Source organism: Loxodonta africana, chromosome 1, assembly GCF_030014295.1.
Source record: "Loxodonta africana isolate mLoxAfr1 chromosome 1, mLoxAfr1.hap2, whole genome shotgun sequence".
Taxonomy (NCBI): Eukaryota; Metazoa; Chordata; class Mammalia; order Proboscidea; family Elephantidae; genus Loxodonta; species Loxodonta africana.
Genome location: NC_087342.1, coordinates 11,329,634 through 11,354,356, shown reverse-complemented (window position 1 = coordinate 11,354,356; position 24,723 = coordinate 11,329,634). Strand labels below are relative to the sequence as shown.

The window sequence follows — 24,723 nt, the reverse complement described above, 5'->3', positions numbered from 1 at the left end:
TTCACTTTTCCCACTCCTGTTTCCACAATGGAAAAGAACAGGCTACCGCCTACCCTCTTGTTAAACTTAAAATGGTTTTAAGCAGGAGTGACAGATCAAGTTCGCATTTTAAAAGATTACATTGACTAGAGGGTGGAGGGAAGGAAAAAGGGGAGGATGCGAGAGTTCTGTTAGATTATCTCAGTATACTGCTATTCATTCCAGTTCTAGAAGAACTGGGGTTCTACACATCTAGCTGCGATTTTCTCTGTTGCCATATTTCACCGCACTCTCCGCGCCCTCCATATGTAAACAGGCATATTGCAGCGAAACCTCCGGGCCCAGCTGCCCTCCTAGCGACCCGTTCAGTAACGCTTGCTCCTTCCCACTGTGAGACCCCAGGACCCCAAACTCCCAAACACTCTCCCAGTTGAGTCCAGTGGACATAACTCGGCGCAGCCATACCCGAGCTCGCACCCGGGCCGCTCCAGGGTCAATGGTTCTTTGGCGGACCAAGAAGAGGACCAAATCAGGAGGGAAGCAAAGGAAAAGAGGATAGTTAAGACAGGAGGAATGGAAAGGAGGAGAAAGCCTGAAATGCCACGGCGGGCCAGGGAACCGGGAACAAGGAACTGGGAACGAGGTTTACCGAAGAGAATCCTCGAACAATCCTACTACAGCTTCCCTCAGCGCCTCAACTACCGGCTTAAAGGAGCACGCCACCTGCGCGACGACGAACACGCATTATTCCTGCGACCAGCTTTGGAGCCCGCATGCTGCATTTACCCAGGCCGGCCAATCAGCACAGTGAAACCTTCAATCAGGACGGTCACGCTCTGACTGGCCAATGAAATTTGAAGGCTCTGCCGTCCATGCTTAGCTCTGATTGGCCTAGAGTCCCGGAAGAGGCGTTAACCAACGGAAGGCAGTGGCAAGATGGCTTCCCTAGATCGGGTGAAGGTGCTGGTGTTGGGGGACTCAGGTGAGTGGTTCAGACCCATCTCTGGGGCTCCCGACACTTTTGAGTTATCTGATAACCGTCCCTCTTCACTGTTAACCCCCCAACTTCCTGGCTCTTCGGCCCGTGGATGAAGTAGTTCTCAAAGCCTAAAGACTACATTTCCCAGAGGACTTTGCTCCGTTTGACTGTCTCCCGGGGTACGCTAGTTTAGAGCGTATTATCGATTCTTTTGTTTTGAAAGATACCAGATCTTGAGTATTGTACGGAAATTAGTACAAGCATGACCTCAAGGTACTCAGAACCCTATTCCAAGCGCTTTGCATATATTAACTGATTTAATCCTGAGAACAGCCCTATTAGTCCATTTTACAGGTAGGAAAGTAAGGCAGAGAGATGTAAACGGCAAACTGGATTGAACGCCAAGCTATATTATGAAATGAAATATACGGTGGCCCTCCTGTTTTACTCTCAACGAGGCTTCTTGATTTCTTGTTCTAGTTTTTTCTTAATTGAAAACCTATTGTGTGCTGTTGTCGTTAGGTGCCGTCGAGTCTGCTCCGACTCATAGCGACCCTATGCACAATAGAAAGAAACACTGCCCGGTCCTGTGCCATCTTCACAATCGTTGTTAAGCTTGAACCCATTGTTGCAGCCACCTTGTCAATCCCTCTAATTGAGGGTCTTCCTCTATTTTGCTGACCCTCTACCAAGTATGATGTCCTTCTGCGGGGGCTGATCCCTCCTGTGTGCTAGGTTGTGAATAATAGAGAAATTAAGATAAAGGCCACATTTTGATGTAGCTAGGACTTAGTGGTGAGCCCAGATTTAATCTTAATATTAAAATTCTTTTGACACCTTGGACATTTGAGAACTAAAATTGAAGTCTGCATCCCGTCCCCCGCCTCAGCTTTTCTTCACCACAACTCCTAGTCCCATACTCCTTAAGAACTTGGAAAAAATGCTTATCTTGTGTTTCCTAGATGTGCTTTTCTGAAGTTGACCTTTTGTGTGTGTGCTGTGAGTAAAGACACTGCCAGATGCTTGGAGGTAGAGAGGACATACCTCAAAGAGCTTGAAAACTAGTCTTACAGAAACTCTATATAGATTTGGAGGTGGGGGAAATGTTTTCACATTGCCTGAAGATTATTTGCATTGTCAGATATTTTACAGAGAGCATTCAATACTCCCCTAAGAAAGTTCCGGTAGGAAATTCTATGAGAATAAACCAATTTATGTCAGCTCCAGTTCTTCATGAAACTTTGAAGTAGTACTGAAGTTAATATAATAGAGTGGCTTCATTTTCACAGATGAAGAAGGTAATGACATGAAGGGGCCCTGGCAAGAGTGTCACCACATTGGATTTAGGACTGCAATACAGAGCTGTTGGCAACAGTTCTGCATGACGTGTGAAGAAGGGTGTTGTCTCTGTAGTCTGTATTTCTCTCTTTCTATTGCATCTAAAGAATCCTTCATGTTAAATACTATTGAAACTAGTAGGTTGATTTTTTTTTTTTAAATACTTAAGTGCCAACTACATACCAGGCACTGTATTAGGTGCTAGAGTTTTAACTGTGAAATCAATGAAATACATTAACAGGGGTAGATTATATGCTGTGTAAAATGTGGAAAAGTAACCAGGCAATTAGTATGCTTTTTTTCCCCTGTCATAGTTTAGCTGAAAAACAGAAGACACAGCCTTGCCCACCAGGAAAGTGTTTAATCTTGTCACACATTCACTAACGTTAGACTACACGTGCAGAGTCAGTTATTGCCTTCATTAGTTCCCTTTTAACTGCAGTTTCCTATCTGACAGGTTAGAATATACCATTTATACTTTATCTGCCTTTGTATTCAAACTTCAAAGTTTATTTTTGAATAAAGGCTTATTCCCCCCATAAAATTTTGAGGATTTCACAAGCATATAAAGGAATGACTTGGAATTTAGAGACTTGCTTTGTACCCTATAGAGATATTTGATAATTTAGTAAAGTATCTTGAAAATCTCACCAACACATACATACTGTATTCTCTTTGTTCTTTCAGAGGTTCAGGGTGATTTTAATATATGACACCTACATTTGGAGCTGGCATCTATTTAATTATTTTTGGTTCTTTTTTTCTTGCCAGCAAGTTTAGTTCATTCTTTCGATCTACTTTAGTTCAAATCAGAACCCTCCAAATTTTTTAAAGAAATAAATAGTTGGCTACTGTTCCTAGCACTTCAGCTGTTCTTACTATTTAGAGTTTTATCTAGTGTTAAGTAAGATTTACCCACCAAAGCAGTTAATTTATGGAGAGCTATACGGTATTGCTGCAGAGAAATATTTACCCTGACACAATTAAGCAAAAACTAGAAGCTCAAGCCTTTTATTGAGCTGATAACTAAATGCCCAGATATGTGGCTCCAATATGAACAATATACCCTATAAAGTTTGTGAATATCAGTTGTAATGCAGTAAATACAAAGGCAAAGCTAGGCTTTTGAGTACTCAAAAATCTTAAATGTCTGTATGTAAATAAATAAATAAATAGGATAAAAGGAAACCTGGGAAAATGTTTGATTCCTTTACATGAGAGATAATGTCTCTAATATATATAAAAATATATATATATATAGATCATACAAATTGGCAGGAAGACTAAAACCTAGTAGATAAATGGGCAGAACACATCAGCAGATAATTCATTAAAGAGGAAAAACCACTGATTAGCAAAGATGAACAAAAACATATCTTTACCGGAACGTAAAGAAATGCAGACTAAAACAAGATGTCACTTCTTTTTCTCTCATCAAATTAACAGAGTTGAAAAAGCAACTACGTGACACTGCTGAGGTGGAACAAGACACGCAGCCTCCTGTGGCTAGTGGCAGCAACCAGATGGAAAGTGTTTGTCAGGATACATCAAGAACTTTAAATGTTCATTTCCTTTTACTCTTAAATTCACTTCTGGGGAGATATACGCAGAAATCTAATTTTAAACAAAAGTTTAAGCAGCAAAGAAGTTTTTCTGAGGATAGTGAAAAGTTCAAACAACCCTAAGTGTCTAATAATAAGGGAGTAGTTAAGTAAATTATTATGTCTACTTTCTGAAATACTATGGAGACATAAAAAATGTTTATAAAGATTTTGTAATAACATGGAAAAATGTAGTCACTAAGTAAATACTAATTAAGACCCTGTTCTGAGTACTGGAGATAAAAAGATGAGTAAAACAGCCACAAACCCCAAAAAGCTTAAAACTGAACAGAGTGAATAAAACCTATAAACAAACAAATGATATGTTTTAAGTGCTCTGTAGGAAAACATACAGGGTACAATGAAGACTCAGGATGTTGTGCTTAGCTCTACCTGTGTGGAGTCAGAAAAGACCACAATTGTAATAATACTGAGTCTTGAAAGATTAATTCACCAGGCCGATGGGGACAGGGAGTAGAATATTCCAGACAGAACAAGCTGTGTAAACGAAGTCTTAAAATGTTTTTATTTTATTTTGTTTATTATCGTGGTAAGTATACATGTAACAACATATCTGACATTTCAGCAGTCTTCGCGTACAATTCAGTGACAGGAATTACATTCATGCGATGCTGTTGTTTTAAGTACGCGCTGTATGTATGACCACAATAACATGTTTATAGAAAAACCCTGGTTATGGGATTAGATAAACCTACACAGTAGTGGTCTTCAGGTGCTTTTGTCTTCGAGAAGACATAAGTGTCTTCTAGATTTTTTTGTAAATATAACTTTTTATAAAAATAAACATAAGCAAAAGGTCGATACTTGATAGCGCACATCAGAGGTGATCTAACTCTTCAGTACAACTAGTGACGCATAAAGATTCACCAGCTGTGCTTGGCATGCGGCGTTCCCAGGATGCTCTTAAATGAATGACTCCACCGACAGGTGTAGGAAGAGAGTTCATTCCCTTTTCTCATCATACAAATGTCAGAATGCTGCCGTTAGCCTTGGTAACTGGACTTCCCTGAGCCCAGGAGGCCTGAAAGAAGATAAAATATTGTCTAAGGTAAAGGACCAGAATGTAAAAGAGGGAGTAGAATTGTCTCCACCAGGTGGTTGGCTGACTTTTTTAAATCACTATATTAGAGAACTGGAGTGTCTAAATAGGAAATCGTGAAATGGTGAACCCCTGTCATTGACAGTGCTCAAGAACAGTCTGGAAGACCATCTAACCATCTAAGACCTGTGAAAGGGACCTCTAAATTGGTATTCAGGATGGAGATTACCTCTAAGATCTATTAAAAAATAAAAAAAAAAAGATGTTATAATTCTAAAACAGGCTAATTAGGTGAAATCATTCAAAAGGAATGGTTTAGTTTACATGAAATTTCCCTTGACCATTGGTTTTCAAAAGGAAGCCTCTAAACAAGTAGCATCAGCATCACCTGGGAACTTGTTAAAAGTGCAGCATCTTGGTCCCCACCACAGACCTGCTGAATCAGAAACTTCGCGGGTGGGAACCAGCAAGGTCTGTTTTCACAAGCCCTCCAGGTGATTCTGCTGCATGCTGAATTTGAGGATCATTTCCCTCGACCATCTTTTTCACCTTGTTCATAAGGTTTATTGTATTGTTGGTACTGTTTGAACACCCTTTTAACAGCCATGCTTTACGTCTCATTATTTTTGCACATTTCCTATCTTATTCATGCCAGAATAGATTTCAAGCATGCCTCTTACACTTACCTGAATTGAGTGTTGTATCTTTTACAGGTGTTGGCAAATCTTCACTAGTTCATCTCTTATGCCAAAATCAAGTGCTGGGAAATCCATCGTGGACTGTGGGCTGCTCAGTGGATGTCAGAGTATGTGCCTTTTATGTTTTAGTTTTTCAATAGTTATATTAAAGATGGTGATAAAACAAAAAAGTCCAAATCCATTGCCACGGAGTCAGTTCTGACTCATAGCGACCCTAGAGGACAGAGTAGAACTGCCCCATAGGGTGTCCAAGGAATGCCTGGTGGTTTTGAACTGCTGACCTTTTGTTTAGCAGCCTCAGCACTTACCTGCTACACCACCAGGTTTTCCAAGATGGTGATAGTGCCTTCAGATTGTATGATCAAATTATAGTACTGTAAACAAGACTAAGTAATAACATTAAACCAAACCCTGTTGCCATGGAGTCAATTCCAACTCATAGTGACCCCATAAGATAGAGTAGAACTGCCCCATACATAGGGTTTCCAAGGAGCAGCTGGTGGATTCGAACTGCTGACCTTTTGGTTAGCAACTTGAGCACTTAACCACTGTGCTACCTTATTAATCACCTGCTCTGTACCAGGCACTATGTTAAATCCTTTACACGTCTGTCTATTTAATCTTTTCCAAACTGTGAGATATAGTACAGAAACTTAAGGCATAGGGAAGTAAAGTAACTTGACCAGATTCACTCAGGTCATAAGAAGCAGAGCCAAGGTTTGAACTCAGTCTATTCCCAGAGACATCAGTTTTAATTACTGTGATGTATATCTAGAGTTCAGTTAAGCTATGCCTGGAAATACAGTGTCAAGGCAAAAGCTTTTGGAGCCTCACGTCTAGGTCATCTGTTCCATTTCATATTTAGGAAGGCGCAGGTGAAGTTTCCACTACATTAAATATCTTCCCAGATGTTGTTGGTCTTTTCTGATCTTGGCTAGTTCAGAGCAAGTCTTTCTTCTGCTGACACAGCTCTCTCCTTGGAGTTAAAAAACAAAGAAGTAGGAATAGTAGTTAAGACGGCACTGGGAAACTGACAGTTACTTCTTTTCAGTTCTTTGAAGCCATTTGTAAAATGGTGGGAGTAGTGGTAGTAGTAGCATCATCACAGCCCATCTGACTTCAGGGGGCATAATGTGAACCAAGATCGGCCCAAGGCTGATCCCTGGGAGGTAGATGCCAGACATACCTCCACTCTCTAACATTTTACCAGCTCTGACCCCAGCCATCCCTCCCATGGAACTCTCTACTTCTCTTGTGTATTCAATAACCCATTGCAGTAACCACATAGAACTCAGAGACAATAGTTAGAGTTAAGTGGTTGATTAAGGAAGTGACAGCCTTAATGGCACAGTGCTTAAGAGCTCAGCTTGCAATCAAAAGGTCGGCAATTCAAATCTACCAGCTGCTCCCCAGAAACCCTATGGGGCAGTTCTACTCAGTTCTGTAGGGTCTCTCTGAGTTGGAATCGACTCGATGGCAATGGTTTGGTTTGTTTTTTGGTATAAAAAAAAAAATAGGTAATGTAAATTCCCCAGCATCTGAATGTGGCACAGGCCTGAGATTCCCGTTTCTTGTGGACGTTTTATTCACTCTCTACCACTCCCCACCCAAGGTTCTTGACATGCAGCACGTTTTTGCTGCTTTTCTGAGCCACTGGACAAAGTTTTTCCTACTCTGTCTTTGGCTGACTGGGCAGCCCACCAAGGATTTCCTGAAGACAACTGCAGGCTAGTTGTTATCACTCATCCACATACACCTTTGCCTTAAAAGCTGGAAAAGAGATCTGCTCTTCCTAGATGGGCACTGAAACTCCAGATACCGGCCACTGGAGCCGTATCTGAATCTGGGCCAGTTCCCACTTTGCACTCTGATTTTAAGTTCTTTCTTCATTTCAAGAATCTAGGAATTTCCCTTTCTTTCTTTGAGCTTGACTTCTTTTTTCTCTCTTTTTTTTCCCCCCACACTTTTCCAGCATTTCCATGAGTTTGACGTAGGAGGGGACCTGTCTGTATCATTTCAGCCCATCAGAATGCCCAAAGTCCTAGATATAGAAGAGAAACAAATCCTAGATAATGAGTTCAAAGGGAACTTTACTTAGGTTTGGGAGAACCCATAGTTCTGGGCACAACTTCCCCTTGGACTTTTCTAGATCTCTTTCTGTGAGAGAGCGTGATATATTGAAAAGAATCTTAGATTTGAACCTCTAAATCCTAGGTCAGCCCCCATATTGCCTTTGCTTATTAAAGAATAAGTTTAGACTAGTCAACTTTACCTCTGTGAGCCTTTTATTTCATCTACTTGCGTACAGGTTATTGAGAGGACCAGAGAAGCTTTACAGTCTGGAGCTGAAATTGAACTTTGGTTCAGATTTCTGCACCCCCCCCCCCCTCCGCATCTCTGCCCTGGCCTTTAGTCCCATCCCTACCCAGAGCCTAGTCTACTCATGTTACTTACCTTTTCCTTTATTTTTTTTTCCTTGTCTCGTTGTATTGGCTAAAACCTCCAGTACAATATTGAATAGAGGTAGTAATGGGAAATTTAATTTGTCTCATTCCCAGTCTTAGGGGAAATTTTCAATATAATGGAGCCCCTGTGTGGCAGAAATGGTTAAGTGCTCAGCTATGAACCAAAAGGTTGGTGGTTTGAACTCAGAGTCACCTAGAAAAAAGGCCAAATGATCTGCTTCTGAAAGCTCACAGCCATGAAAACGCTGTGGAGTACAATTCTATTCTGAAACCATGGGGTCACCGTGAGTTAAAATAACAACAACATGCTTTGTCAGATCATACCTTCTCCTCCCTTATCAACTATCTCATCATCCAACTTTTCACATTTACAACAGTAGTAAAAAATCTACTATCCGACTGTTTTGCACATTAACGATATACATCTGGCAGTAACGAATGCCACGGTGCTAGATAAGAGTAGCATTGGCTGTGATGGTTAAGGTTATGTGTCAGCTTGGCTGGGCCATGATTGTCAGTGCTTTGGCAGGTATGTAATGATGTGGTCATCATCCATTTTGTAATCTGACGCAATCATCTTCCATTTTGTGTAACAGCGATTTTGCATAACGACCTGGTCTTTGGAACCTAACCATGTCAGTGAGGAGAGGGTATAAAGGAATTCTCTTCTATTTCTGTTTTGATGAGATTTTGTGTCATGAATGGGTGTTGAGTTTTATCAGTTGCTTTTTAATGATAATCATGATTTTCCTGCTTCATTCTGTTACTCTGGTAAATTATGTTGATTGATTTCTAACTGTTAAGCCAATCTTGCATTCCTGGAATAAATCCAATATGGTCTTGATGTATTAGTCTTTTCATATATCAATAGATTCAGTTTGCTAACTTTTTTTTTTCTTCACATATTTAAATGTAAATTCATGAAAAAGATTGGCTTATTTTCCTTTCTTATAATCTTCTTGTAGGTTTTGGGTATCGGGGTTATGCTACCCTCATAAAATAAGTGGGAAAGTATTTTCTCTGTGTCTGTTCTCTGGAAGAGCTTGTGTGAGATTGGATTTATTTCTTCCTTAGCTATTTGAAAGAATTCATAGGTGAAACCATCTGTACCTAAGCTTTTCTTAGTGGGAAATTTTTAAATAACATTCAGTTTCAGTAATAAATAGAAAATATTTCTGTACTTCTTGTGTCAGCTTTGGTAGCTTTTGTTTTTGAAACAATTTGTTAGTTTCATGTAAATTGTCAAATTTATTATCAATAAATTTGTTTTCATATCTTATTATCTTTCAATATCTGTAGTATCTGAAATAATACTACCTTTTTCAGTCGTGGTATCAGTAATTTGTAGCTTTTCTCTTATTTTCTTGATCAGTCTTTCCAGATCCTCTCAAGAACCAGCTTTTGGCTTTCCTGCTTTTTTTATATGTTTATTTTCTATTTCATTAATATCTGCTTTTACCTTCACTGTGTGCATACTTTCTTTGGGTTTAATATTGCTATGTTTTTTCTAATTTCTTAAAATGGGCAGTTGTTTGATTTATTTTCTCAGGCATTCTTTAGAGCTCTAAGGTCTAAATTTCTGTCTAATCAGAGCTACATCCCTGACATTTCAGTTATTACTATTTAGCTCAAAATATTGTCTGATTTCCATTGTAATTTCTTCTTTGACTCATGGGTTATTTAGAAGTCTACTGCTTCATTTCCAAGAATGGTATCTTTTAACTATTGATTTCTTGCTTAATTTCCTTGTGCTCGGAGAGCATACACTGTATGATTTCATCCTTTGAAATTTGTCTTATGTCCCATTACACTGTCAGTTTGGGTAAATACTCCATGCGCAGCTGAAAAGAATGTGTATTCTGTAATTTATTGGATGCAGCATTCTAAATAGGTCAAGTTTGTTCGTGATTTTGTTCAAATCTTAGGTCAAGTTTGTTCACCATTTTGTTCAAATATTTTCTTTACTAATGTTTTTGGCTGTTTACTTCACCAGTTGTTAAGAAATGAGTATTATAATCTTCAATTATAAGTGTGGACTTGACTGTTCCTTATTTTACTTGTGTCAGCTTTTTCATCTATATATTTTGAGGTTATATTATTAGGTTTATACTAATTTTAAAATATTTAAACTTTCTGAAGGAGTTAACATTTTATCACTGTGATATGTTTCTCTGTATATCTGGTAATACATCTTATCTGAAAGTCTATTTTGTCTTATATTAACATAGTTACATCAACTTATCTGTGTTAGTGTTTGCATGGTGTATCCTCTTTCCACCTTTTAACTGTCATGCTTTCTGTGTCCTTATGTTTAAGGTGTGTCTCTCATAAAGAGAAGATAGTTAGATTTTTTTTATTCATAATTAGTCTACGGATCTTAGTCTTTTAGTTTGATATTTGGGCTTGCCGTAAACCAGATATTCTGGTTCAGAGCTATGCATGTTGCCCAGGAATCTGTATTTTATGGAGCACCTAAGATGATTCTGGTGTATTTGGATAGCACTTTGAGGAATACTGGGTCAGGCGTGGAATGAGTTTTCCAGGTGGATACAGAAGTAGTTAATGCAAGACCTGCAACAGAGGGGCAAGACTGAGAGCAGATGCTGACAGGAGGCTGGTAGGTGTCAACAACAAGGCAGATGGGGAAGGGAGGATAGCTAGGTGTTCCCAAGCCTCAGAAAAACATGGGGTTTTCTTATAATCCTTTGATAATGTACTAGAAATAGCTTTAGATGATAAGCAAGGCATTTCTTGTTTCTCAACCCCAAACTAGTCAGAATGTAGAAGAATGAACAGTATCCGTCTGAGAGGGGACAGGAGAAGTTGTATCTTCAGGGTGGAGGCAGGTGTCAGTTAATAGAATGCGGCTAAGGCTAGGGCGTGATGAGATTTTGGAACCATGGAGTACTGTTCCAGGAGGAGAGTGGGAAAATTTGGAGAAAGGGATCAACTGGAGGTTGAATGATGGGTGGACGGAGGAAGCAGAAAGCAGTTTGTGGGCAAAAATATGAGATACCAATTAAAGGCCCAATATGTATGATAACCAAAGATACACTTGGACTTGACGTGTTGCCGTAGAGTTGATTCTGACCCATAGCGACCCAAAGGACAGAGTAGAACTGCCCCCATAGGGTTTCCAAGGAGCTCCTGATGGATTTGAACTGCTTACCTTTTGGTTAACGGCATAGCTCTTAACCACTACACCACCAGGGTTTCCAACCAAAGATAACTGGGATATAAAGTGTCTTGGGGTAGCTGGTGTCAAAATTCCCAGAAGGAGCTTTGTTCTGACAGTCCCCTGTGTATGAGGGTGGAGATTTGGTTGTGTCTGTAAGGACTTCAGCACAAGTCTCAGTGACTAGGACAACATGAGATAAGTTAGTTCTCAAGATTCTTACCAAGTTTTAGAAGTAACAGCAGCATTCCCCTTTGGAAACCTCTGCTTTTGGAGAAAGTAGAGTTGCTTTGAGTCAGCTTATACTGGACTGTTTGCAGATGTTTACATTTGCTCTGTACTTAAAAGGAACACTGGGAAGGGCATAAAACTGCCCACAAGGAGGCTGGGATAAAAGCTACAGCAGTCAAGGCAAATGCCATGTTATGATGTGACTGACTTTACTGGAATGAGTGTGGTACTCATTGACTCCTTTAAAACCAGTCTGACCTGAATTGCATCATTATGAAAGAATGGGACATGTGGGGCTGAAAATGACCTTGCTTTTATTACTGTTCATTGTATCCTAGTTTGGTTGATCTCTGTGTTCCAACTTTGGGAAGAATACTTTTCTTGAGTGACACCATAAGTAAAAGGCATTTTAAAACCATAACCTCAAGAAAAGTTGTCACAGACATGTAAATCGTTCTGACTGTTGTTATGATAAAGTGAACAGTTCTCTTTAGAAAGAATGATTAAATTTTATAAAGCTTTTACCTAAATAGCTTGAAAGAACTCTGTCTTCCACAGCAGCTTTTATATTGCAAATACAGCTTCTGTGTTACTGAAACCTGTGAGAGGGGTCTCCAGAATTGCTGTAGGTCCATAAATACGCATGGTTTCCTCGTTTAGCTCACTTCAGATCTGTTAAGAGCCAACTAAAAATAGAGTGATAAAGATGACAGTGCAATTGTTCCAAGTACTAGGTGAAGCTGATGAGTTTAATATATGTACTCGGTAACTATTCACATTTTGAATTTAGCCTTGAGTGCAGAGGTTGTTCATAACTGAACTGAAGGGGAAGGGGAGAAAAGTTTTATTTTGTGGTATTCTTCATTCTTCTAACTTCACTAGTTAAGGGTAATGGGACTAATACAACTGCATGGTCACTCTTAATTATGAAAACAAGATTTGCAGGATTTAATCTTTTCACAAATTATAAGAAAATTGACTTCGTCATTTTGTTGCTTTAATGGGGTTTTAACTCTGATTTACGCATTACGTACAATCAGTATTTATTGAATTCCTCTTTGGGCAGCATAACAGTGTACAAGCGCTACAATCAAAAAGGCGTGGTCTTTATGTCACAAAGAATATAAGATGGGATCTGGTAAGTGGGACTAGGTTTATATATGTTGGGGTGTTGTTGTTAGGTGCTGTTGAGTGGATTTCCGACTCATGGCGACCCCACGTGACAGAGTAGAACTGTCCCGTACAGATGGTCAGGTCTTTCTCCCGCAGTGCCGCTGGGTGCGTCCAAACCACCAACCTTTCTTTTGGTCGGCAGCCGAGTGCTTAACCATTGTGCCACCAGGGTTCCTCCTGGTTTGTATATATATATACACACACACTCACACTCAACAAAAAAACCCAGTGCCGTCAAGTCGATTCCGACTCATAGCGACCCTATATACACACACATATATGGAAACCCTGGTGGCGTAGTGGTTAAGTGCTACGACTGCTAACCAAAAGGTTGGCTGTTCATATCCATCAAGCACTCCTTGGAAACTCTTGGGACAGTTCTACTCTGTTCTATAGGGCCATTATGAGTTGGAATTGACTGGATGGCAATGGGTTTTTATATATATGTATATATACATTCATTGTTTAATGTGGTATTATGTATGTAGTGGACGGAAGAATGGACCTAAAACAACAATAATAACAATAGCTAACATTTTATAGTGCTTACTAGGTATTCATTTTACACACAACTCATTTAATTCCTACGACAACCCAATTGAGGCCCAGAGGAGAGGTGTGAAATGACTAGTCTAAGGTCACATCACTAGTGAGTGATGGAGTTGGGGTTCAAACCCAGGAAGTCTGGTTCAAGAGCCCGTGCTCTTAACCACTATGCTGTTCCAAAATGTTCCAGAACGGTGAGAAAAATATCCTAATGCTGCTCAGTATGGTAGCCACTAGCTTCGTGGCTAATTTTAATTTAATTTAAGATTTAGTTCCTGAGTTGAACTAGCCGCATTGCAGGTACTTGATAGTCATATATGGCTAACGGCTACTATATTGGACATTGACATCATCGCAGAAAGTTCTACTGGACAGTGCTGTTAAAGAAAATAAATGTTATAGCAGTTGAAAAGACAACGTGAGGTGCTTGAGAAAAACGAAAAATTACACCAGGTGTTAACTGTTGAATGGTTGGCTTGGACAACTGGGTGGATGGACTATTCCCCAAGAAGGGGGATGTATTACATGTGAAAGAGGAGGAAATGATGAGTTCGTTCTGACAGGGTAGAGGGAGGTATCGGCTAGCTATCCAGCTGGAGCTGCGCAGAAAGCAAGTGGAAGTGAGGTGCGGAAACTCAGGAAGGAATTCTGAGTTGGAATCATCTGCTGAGCCATGGGAGTTGTTGAGGTTTTTAGAAAGAGAAGAGCAGAGAGAGGACCTTGGGACCTTGTATAGAGAGTTGAAGGTTAAAGAGGGGTCAGGGAATGATTGGTCAAAGAAGTAGTAGGTAGCCAAGATGGTGAAATACCACAGGAGCAAAGAAGGATTCAAAGGAGGGATTGATTTTCAGTATGAAATACTGCAGAGATATAAGCATGAGAAAAAAGGGGGGGAAAAAATACATTGGATTTTTCAAACTGATGTTTGAAAGTACAGTGAAATACAGGTGGCAGAAACCAAATGATGTGAGCAGGCAGAGAGGAAATAGAGACAGATTTAAATCAATCTTTCACCATTTTCAGAAGTCAAATAATGGAAGGTTTTTTCAAAAAAGAGGAAATGAGCTTGGCTGAAAGCAAAAGAAGAGTCACTGAAAAGGAATAGGCAATTAGCAATAATCTTTATATTATTCACTCATTCATTTGTTCATTCAGTAAATACATTGCATACGTTGTGGGTACCAGGCACTGTGCGATGAATTGGAGGTACAGCATGGAATGAGACAAGTTCAGTTCCTGCTCCCCAGGTACACTCTCCCAGTTGTTCTTTTCTACCCTCCTCTCTTTTCTCCCGGTTCTCTCCCAGACCTCCTAGTCTCCTGCCTCTTTTTAAGTGTAATTCTGCAGGCAGGAGTATTAAACCAAACTTATTGAGAAGCGTCTATGACATACAGTTTGCTTTTTTAGCATGTGTCATTTTCTTTACTAAATTGGCTTCTGCTTTTTAAAAGTTATAAATGAGTGAACTCTTCAACTGAACCAAAAACCTTTTGTTCTTAGTCTTGGTTTGCTTTCTGATAAAAAGTAAAGAGGTGAGTAAATGAGAAGGTCCGTGTAGACAGCAACATTGAGGAGTGTGGTTCCTTTTTCCGTTTGATAATCAGCACACGGTGTTGCTTCCTGTTGAGAAAATCCTTCCTCGTGTAACTCAGTAACAGTAAGTCTGTAAACCCAGTGCCATCAAGTCAATTCCAACTCATAGCAACCCTATACGACAGAGTAGAGCTGCCCCATAGAGTTTCCAAGGAGCGCCTGGCAGATAAGAAATGTGTTTTATATTTAAATCAGGTCACCAAGGACCTGGTATTTAAAGTCATTATAGACCTTAGCGCCTAGAGCATCTGCCAGGTGCTAAGGTCTGTAATGACTTTAAATACCAGGTCCTTGGTGACCTGATTTAAATATAAAACGAATTTCTTATAGTTTAGCATTACCCCCAATTATGTTGGGCTTTTAGTATTAGCATCAAGGTACCACTTATTGCGTCAAGAGCAATACTTGTTATAGTGTCAAGTTTTCCCTTGGAGATCACTCATCTATGTAAAAGATATAATGCTATAGCTACAAGCTGCAAGCCACAGGTTTAAAGCTCTTAGGACTCATTCCATTTGAATTAAGTTAAACAGTCAGATATGATCAAGCAAGTTGGAGAGAGAGTACCTTCTCTTCTAATTCTGGAAGGATGAGAAGATTTGATTAGAGAAAGTATTTTATGGTGGAGAAGAGTATAAATGAATGGGGTCACACTGGCTTGGGAGTGTATGTAGCCAGAGAGAGTTGGTTGACAGACTTGATAACACTGCAAGGCTGAGAGAGCAGACTGCCCTGGGATTATATAACATGATGACTGTTCTCAGAGGAGTTACAGTCTTTCAGGGGAGGTAACATTAGACATTTCAAGTAACTTCAGAGCAAAAAAGTAGTGTATTGCAGTGGTTGCCAAATGTAACTCTGTATCAGGATCCCTTAAAAAACCCAAACCTGTTGCCGTTAAGTCGATTCTGACTCGTAACAACCTTATAGGACAGAGTAGAACTGCCCCATAAGGTTTCCAAGGAGTGGCTGGTGGATTTCAACTGCAGACCTTTCAGTTGGCAGCCAGACACTTAACCACTGCACTACCAGGCCCCCATCTGGATTCCTAGGCTCCCATAGGGAGGTTTTTTAAAAAACACAGATTTTTGAGCACTACCCCCAGAAGCTTTAGGGGTGGTCCAGGAATCTGTATTTTTAACAGACTTCCTATTCTCATTTAGTTCATTCTCAGAACAATACTTGAGAATTACTGTAATTCCGTAAGGAGCCCTGGTGGCACAGTGGGTAAAGCAGTCGACTGCTAACTGGAAGGTTGGCAGTTCAAAACCACCAGCGGCTCCATGGGAGAAAGATGTGGCAGTTTGCTTCCGTAGAGATTTACAGCCTTGGAAACCCTAAGGGGTCACTATGAGCTGGAATCGACTAAGCAGCAGTAGGTTTGGTGGTTTGGTTGGTTTGGGATTCAGTAAAATAATAAATTGAGTATTATAAAATCTTAGAGGATAAGTTTTCCTAAATCTATTCATTGACTTAACAAACATCGAAGTATCTACTATGTGCCAATATTATGCTCTTTTCTGGAGCTACAAAGATGAAGAATACAGGGTTCCTGTCCTTAAGCTTAGAGCCTAATAGGAAAGATGTGGGCAGATAAATATGACAGTGTGGTTAGTGAGATGATAGACGAGAGTACGGGTGTTACGGGAGCAAACAGGAGGGCAGCTAAGCCACGCTGGTTGTTCGGGGCAGGGGAGGAGGGCAGGGGCAGGGAAGCATCACGGAAGCAGCTGAGCTTTTTAATAACTGATAACTCACCCCTTATAGCTCTTTGTATTGTTTCAATTGTTTTGATTTAAAAATCTCGCTAAAATATATATGCCTCTGCGTTCTTAAACATAACTCATGTAGTTAAACCTCTTTATTGATGACTTGGCATGATCACTTTTTATCAGTTATTTGTGCCACATAGCAAAATAATGATACCTTTTATCACAGTCTGGAGGGTTAATTTCCATTATCCATAATGGTCCCAAACTGCTGTGGCTTTGTTATTCTCATTTTTCTGTCCTACCCTCTTTGTTGTCAGTCTCATAATTGTCTTTTCTTTATGTCAGTATAACTTCTATAGGTACCTTATTTATTTAACCCTTTCCTTGGGCCAAACGATCTTGGACAAAAAAAATTGCAAATAACCGAAAGTGTGAAGCATTTTGTTGAATATAGTAGGTGTGCTTTAGTGCATTTTATGACATTTATGTTAACTACTGAGCTACCTTTTTTTTAAATTATTATTTCAAAGCTAGTAAATACTTTAGAAATCACCTAATACAACTCCTTTTATAGGCAAAGAAACTGGCTACCAGGAATAACCAGTGGCAATCAAGGACAATAATCTAGACCTCTTGATACCAAAATAGTCCAATTTAATAAAGTCAGTAGTCCTTAAATAGAAGTTACATCAGAATCATTTGGAGAATTTTTCCACATATCCACGCCTAGGACTGAACCCTAAAGGTCCTGATTCAGTAGGTCTGGAATGAGGTCTGGCATGTGTATTTCTCAAAAAAAAAGTCTTAGAAGATTCTGACATACACCCCTTTTAAGAACCCCCATGCTATACTGTGGCTCTTAACTGTATAGGTAAGGTTGCCATATATCAGAATTTGTTCCTGAAATAGCTATATAGTACAGAAAATAAGTGCTTGAAGAATCTAGACTGTGAGAAAAGGAGAAACTTTGGAGTTTACTCTGAGTGACAAAGTCATTGGAGCGTTTTGAGTGGAAAGGTAATATGACCTAACTTGCATTTTTAAAGGATCACTGTAGCTTCTGTGTGGAAAATAAATGAGGGAGGGGGTACCAAGGCTCAAGTAGGGAGACCAACTGAGAGACCATTACATTAATCTTGGCAAAGAAGTGGATAGAGGCTTTTCTCAAGGGGTAATAGCGGAGGCGGTGATGTATTTTTTAATATATTTAAAAGAGAAGAGTCAAGGGTCACTCTTAAGTTTTTAGTCCAAGTCAACTGAAAAGATGGAGTTTCCTTTCTGAGACAGAGAAAACTGAGAGAGTAGTTTTGAGAGGAATATCAGGAAATATTTTTGGACTAACGTTTGAGGAGCATGTTAGACATTCAAGTTGTAATCTGGTAGGTATGCTAGTCTGAATTTCAAGGGGTGGTCCAGGATAGATATGAATTTGGAATTCATCAGCATAAAGATAACATTTAAAGTTATAAGAATAGATGAAATTGCCAAGAGAGCAAGTGTTGCTGGAGAAGAAAAGAGATCCAAGAACTAAACATTGGGATACTCTAGTAGTTTAGAGATCAGAAAAATGGAGACTGAGGATTAGCCATTGAGGTGGGAAGAAGACCAAGAAAGTATAATGTCCCAGAAGGTAAATGAAGAAAGTATTGCAAGATAGAAGGAATGATCAGCTATGTCAAATGGTGGAGTAAGGTGAACACTGATCATTGACCATTTGATTTAGCAATGAGGAGATCATTGGTGACCTCAAAAAGGAATAGTTCAGTGTGGTGCTTGAGAAAAAGTTTGATAAGAATGAGTTCAAAAGAAAATATGAGAAAAAAGATTACAGGTTCAAATAGACTTTCTTTGGAGAGGTTTTGCTATATAAACGAACAGAGAAGTGGCATGGTAGCTGAAGGAGGACAAGAAGTCAGGAGGTTTTTTGTTTCATAAGATGAGGAAAACTGTGGTATTTTGCATGTGGGTGAGAATTATCTAGCAGAAAGGGAAAATTATTGATAGAGAGAGGGGAGAATTGGTGGAGTTACATCTCTGAGTGAGCAAGAGAGGATAAGATTTTATGGACAAGAGGAGACATTGCCCTTAGGAGCACAGACAATCCATCTCTAATAGCAGGAGGGAAGGCAAATTACATGGGTACAGATGCAGGGTGGTGGGTCAGTGTAGGAAGATAGGTGATCAGAGAATGAGATGCTCAGACTTGAGATTATGGAGGGGTTACAGTTGTTGGTGCTTACAAGGACTCAGGTATGACCATGCCAATGAGTAACTGAAACTCAGTAGAGAACCAGATCATTGGAAGAGAGAAGGGCAAGGAACTGAGAGGCCAGCATATTGAAAAGGTCATCTATATAAATATTGAAATCACCAAGAATTATTATAGGACTCTATCCACCTGGAGCAACAGAGGAAGGAGAATCAGGAGTAGGGGGAGGATACGGAATGTGTGGTTAATTGACTGTATGAACAACTGCCTCCTTTGCCAGGAGACCAGGAGAACTGGATGATACCTGGCTACCATTACTGAACATTTTGATCAAAGATTCAATAAAAGAATCTTCATCAAAAAGAGGAAAATGAAGAACAGAATTTCAAATTCTCACGGACTCTAGACTTCCTGGAGCCATGATGGTTGGATGAACCCCTGAAACTATTGCCCTGAAATAATCTTTAAACCTTAAAACAAAAATGTTCCCTGAAGTCTTTGTAAAACCAAACAATAGTTTAGCTTAACTAGTAAAATATGTCTGCTTTGAGCATTATGCTCTTTTAAGAACTGTATGGGATCAAACTGACAACAGCAACTCAAAAGATTGGATAGGATCCTTAGGAGGCATGCACGATCGCGTCTGTAGTTCCAAGCATTGTGCCTTTGTTCAAGGCAGGGAAAAGGGAGAAGGCACAGCATCAACATTTGCTCCTTCTATCAGGAAAAGCAAGAGCTTTCCCAGAAGTCTCCAGCAGACTTCCCCTTAAGTGTCATTGGGCAGACCTAGATCACGGGGCCATCCCTAACTGCCGAAAAAGCAAAGTGGCATCTGGCTTTCCAGTCTGTATAGTAAGAGGGGGCATGGGAAAAGGCAACTGGGGAATAGCTGTTGGTTTAGTGAACCAAAGGTGTCTGAAACACAAGAAGATGTTGTAGGGGAAAGAACAGAGGTTAAGAACTGAGGTTTAGAAAATAGTCACAAATTTATGATAAAGAGAACCCAGTAAAAGGGACAGAAATAATGGAGAGTGAGATGAATCAGGATAGGGGGCAGTAAAAGAAAATGTTTCAACAAGGCATCAGAAAAGGGCTGAAAATAGTAGAGGCATTCGGATTTGGTGAGAGAGCCATTGGCATCTTTAAGGAAGCAATTTGATTAGAAAGATGGGAATGGTAGTACTTTACGTAATTGGAATTGACGCTGCCTCATAATTTGAGAAGTACTCAGTAAAAGCAATGGAGTGAAGAAAAAAAAATGTTGTAGGAGGCCAAGTGGCAATTTAATAAAATTTACACCTTTGTCACAAAGATAAAAACCGCTTTCTTCTGTTACACCACCATTCCAGGGCAAACCACAGAATATTAAAGTTGGGACAGATGTTAGATATTAACACCAGTACCTTCCATTTTATAGATGGGGAGTGTGAGCCCAGAGAAATTGTGGTTTATATAATGATAAGCTGATGGCTGACAGGGAATGTCCAGTGCTTTAAACTGGAAAGAAGGCCCTTACTAGTTTTTTCAGTAGCTGTAATAATTTTAATCTATTGATTTGGTAGGTTCATGACTATAAAGAAGGCACCCCAGAAGAGAAGACTTACTACATAGAATTATGGGATGTTGGAGGCTCTGTGGGCAGTGCCAGCAGTGTGAAAAGCACAAGAGCAGTATTCTACAATTCCGTAAATGGTAAAGTGTTTTGTATTTCTACCATCTATGAATGACCTAGGAGTAGAGATCATCTGATGTAGAACGCGCTGAGATGATGTACTCGTCTGAATTTGAGAAAGATCTAAGGTATTCACCATTCGTGATTTCAACTCTTATATCACATTCCAGTTTGTGTTTCTAGGTTTTAACCAGGCAATTCAGAACATTAAATATCCGGTTTAAGTGTTTCTAGTTATGTTATTGTCATGAACTAAATATTGAGGAAGTTATGTTTGGGGTAAGACATAAAACATGGGACTTTGAAAACACCGTCCCCTGGGAGTGCTGTTCTCCAGCCGACCGAGTAAATACAGCAGAACCATCAGCAGTCCATTCTAAGCCAGAGGTCACAGAGATACAGGGAACTCTTCATCTCCTCCTTACAGAGAGGCTTACGTAATTATAAAGAGCTGCCTGGGGGTGCAGAAATTTCATCCAGTTACAAATATTCACATACCTGGAGCAGACTTCCAGATGGAAGTGTTGATAGAAGACGTAATTGCAATTCATAGAATGCCTGCACAGATGGCTGTAAAAACTAAAGATGTATTATGTGTCAGGGGACTGAACCATTGATGCCTTTAGGGTATCTTCCATTATCTTTTTATTTTTCCTTTTTTAAAACATCTTTTACTGTGAAATATAATTTTACTTTGCCTCTGATCAAAATATCAAAAGATTTGGCACCTCACCCCTCCTCTCCTGGTAAATGTGTAATCGGATCTCATTTACACTGTGCTTTGATCTCCCTCAGTGTTAGGTAAGCATTGCACTTATTGAGTACCTTCCTTATTCCTTACATTCCTCTTGCATTGTCTTCCTACATCATAGGGTGTCGTGGACACTACAAAAAGCAGTTGAGAAGGTTCTCGCCATAGGATACGCACTTCAGAGTACAGGATGAGTTGTAGTAGTTGAGTTCCATGTCCCAGCTAGTCAGAAATCCATGAGAAAGTGTCAGTCATGAAATAAAATGTTCATAAATGACACAAAACATACTTACAAGATAATGACATTAATATGTCATCATCATGAAAAAAGTATACGATAATGGCATATATTAACGCAATGTATATCCCGCTGCCGTCGAGTCGATTCTGACTCATAGCGACCCTATAGGACAGAGTAGAACTGCCCCATAGAGTTTCCAAGGAGCGCCTGGTGGATTCAAACTGCTGACCTTTTGGTTAGCAGCCATAGCACTCAAGCACTGTGCCACCAGGGTTTCCACAGTGTATATAAATGAGGAAAAGATTAAGATAATTTAAAACTGGTAAAGTGTTAGAAATGACTTCTTAGAGAAGAGCGAAGAAGAAAATGAGCCCTAGTTTAAACCAAGAATCAAGTGATAAATGTGCATTGTATCACTCAAATAACTTGTCGAAGTTACCATCTGACCTAGCAAAGGGAAGTTTTGAACATATGATACCTTTTGTCATTTAGATCTCCTTGGGAAAGAGGTAGGGTAAAAAAATATATAAATAATAAAGATCAAACCATTCAAGTCCTAGAAACTTCATAGAATTCTGAATTGCAAACTTGTATGTGCTAAAAAAGAAATCTATCTAAATTCATATTTATTTGATTATCTTTTCTGTACCTAGTATTCATTAAAGATTTGTCTCCTCAAATGTTATCACGAACTTAATGTCCTGTTGGTTTTACAGATACAGCTGAAATATATTCTGTTTCTTAAAGTTTAAAAAAGGAAGAAAAGGTCCCTATTAGGTTGTTTATTGAAAAACCTACTTCTGTGTTCTTTTACCATAGCTCTGGAGCAGTACTCTCAGCAGAAGCTTATTATTCCTTATCTTAATGAATCCTCCATTTTGTGTCCTTGCTGCCTAATAGAACCCCTCATTAAGGAATGTCAAATGAGTGCAACTGGATATGGGAGCAAGAGGCAGATCTCTGTTCCAGACACCAGGATAAACACAGGTTTATCTGAGCTAGCTGAACAAGCCAGCTGTAGCTTACGCGAGCACCTTAGTTGCACAGATGGCTGTAAAAACTAAAGAAGTCAAATTATTCTACTTCTTCTGCCCTTCTGTTTCAAATTGATGAATCCCACATCTGGAGGATGGAGGACTTATCAGTTTCATGTTCTCTTTTCACAGTAGACTGTGGGTGATACAGGAAATGTCAGATAGAGGTTTGAAAACCTACAGCCTTTGACCACAAGACGATACCCCAAATTCCACTAGCATTAAAGATTTTTCTCTTAACTATGTCTTACTATAATAATTGCCAGTTTTGCCTTTCTAGCTAGGATCTTAACTGATTCTATTTTATTGTATTTGTGTTTTTACACTTTGTCTTTCTCAAGCTCTCCACAGTCCATCTTTTTTTCCACTATTCGTATTTCTTGGCTATCTCTTCCTACCTGCTTCTAGTAGCACATTTCTTCTGCTCTATTAACTAAATCTCCCATAGATAGCAAACTTATAGAGCTAAACATTAATTCAAAGAACTAGAAAATTAGACTTGGAGTTGATTAGGTCCAAGAAATCTACAAGACATTTTGTTCAGCTAAAGAATAGCAATTGTAGCAAATTAAACCAATGCCATTTTAATAAACGTCTATTATCTAATATTCTTCTTCACGACTATTGGTAACGTAGATACACTGATGCCTCTGACGGCACTGTGGTACTCTGTGCAGTGCACAAACTATATAACTTATGAATGATTATCATTTATGTACTCGAAGTGGTTTTTGTTCTCTTTATTAATGAGGTGGTTCTACAACTAAGACCAGACACGGAGTAGGCATTCAGTATTTGTCGAATGAAAAAAAAAAAGAAAGGACATTATAAAAGTTTCAATGACATTTTATAAGCCTTTATAGAATAATAAGTTATATAACTGACCAAGAAAGTTTTGTAGTTAGCTATTTGTAAGACTACGTAGAGGAAGTTTTAAAATAATTGTGTCTTTTGAGTTTGTTAATCATACTGGAACACTAGTTGCATCAAACAGTCTAATACTTGTATTTCCAAACTCTGCTTTGCCAGGTGTGAAATGAAGAGGAATTATTATAGTACTGATATTATTTTCTCTGATTATTGTAGGTATTATTTTAGTACATGACTTAACAAATAAGAAATCATCCCAAAACTTGTATCGTTGGTCATTGGAAGCTCTCAACAGGGATTTGGCACCAACCGGAGTCTTGGTAACAAATGGGTAAGCCCAATTACTTCACACTTAGTTTGAAATAGCATTTGTATGAGTGTACTTTCTAAAACGGAGCCCTGGTTAAAGCACTTGGCTGTTAACTGACAGGTCTGCAGTTCAAACCCACCAGCCGCTCTGTGGGAGAAAGACGTGGCAGTCTGCTTCCATAAAGGTTCCATCCTCAGAAACCCGATGGGGCAGCTCTACTCTGTCCTCTATAGTCGCTGTGAGTCAGAATCGACTCTGTAGCAGTGGGTTTTGGTTTTGTTTTACCCTCTGTCGCAGATTGAATTGTGTCCCCCAAAATATCTGTCAGCTTGGCTCGGTCATGATTCCTCTGTATGATTGTCCACCATTTTATCTTCTGATGTGATTTCCCTAAATGTAAATCCTGTCACTATGATGTAATCAGATGGATTAGCAGCAGTTATATCGATGAAGTCTACAAGATTAGGTAGTGTCTTAAGCCAATCTCTTTTGAGATATAAAAGAGAGAGACAAGCAGAGAGACATGGGGACCTCTTACCACGAAGAAAGCAGCGTCGGGAGCACAGTGCATCCTTTGGACCTGAGGTTCCTGCACTGAGATGCTCCCAGACCCAGAGAAGAGTGATGCATCACAAGGACCTTCCTCCAGAGCCAACAGAAGGAGAAAGCGTTCCCCTGGAGCCGACGCCCTAAATTTTGACTTCTAGCCTAGTGGACTGTGAGAGAATAAGCTTCTCTTTGTTAAAGCCATCCACTTGTAGTATTTCTGTTATAGCAGCGCTGGATGACTAAGACACCCTCCAAAATAATACTTTGTAACATATTTGATTTGCAAATAATTTCTCCCAGTCCATAGATTTTTTTTGTTAAACAAAATTTTTCATTTTTTATTGACAGTAATCAATACTGGGGAAATTGCAGAAGAACTTGTATTTTTATGCATTGCTGGTGGTCACTGAATTAATATAATGCTATTGGAATGCACCCTGCTAAATAGTTCAAAAGTCATTAAAATGTATATTTTTTAAATAGACTTTTTTTTTAGAGCCATTTTGTTGTTGTTGTTGTTAGGTGCCATCAAGTCGG

General features: G+C 39.4%; 2 protein-coding genes across 7 annotated transcripts in view; one reads left to right on the top strand and one right to left on the bottom strand.

Annotated features, from left to right (window-relative positions):
* Positions 1-772, bottom strand: part of GTF2E1 (general transcription factor IIE subunit 1) — a 37,760-nt gene extending 36,988 nt beyond the window's left edge. Inside the window, exon 1 of one of the 2 annotated variants that reach the window (XM_010592928.3) lies at positions 445-772. The gene's annotated coding sequence lies outside the window, so the exon portion shown is untranslated. The remainder of the gene's footprint in view (positions 1-444) is intronic. The other variant, XM_003412974.4, reaches the window with a different exon arrangement.
* Positions 773-836: 64 nt separating this feature from the next.
* Positions 837-24,723, top strand: part of RABL3 (RAB, member of RAS oncogene family like 3) — a 38,133-nt gene continuing 14,246 nt past the window's right edge. For 4 of the 5 annotated variants that reach the window (XM_010592929.3, XM_003412975.4, XM_023551753.2 and 1 more), the window contains exons 1-4: positions 871-961; positions 5,671-5,762; positions 20,322-20,451; positions 23,544-23,658. In XM_010592929.3, the coding sequence (XP_010591231.1) occupies positions 916-961; positions 5,671-5,762; positions 20,322-20,451; positions 23,544-23,658 (383 nt within the window). In that variant the 5' untranslated portion in view covers positions 871-915. Of the gene's footprint in view, positions 962-5,670; positions 5,763-20,321; positions 20,452-23,543; positions 23,659-24,723 lie in introns of all 5 variants that reach the window. The other variant, XM_023551751.2, reaches the window with a different exon arrangement.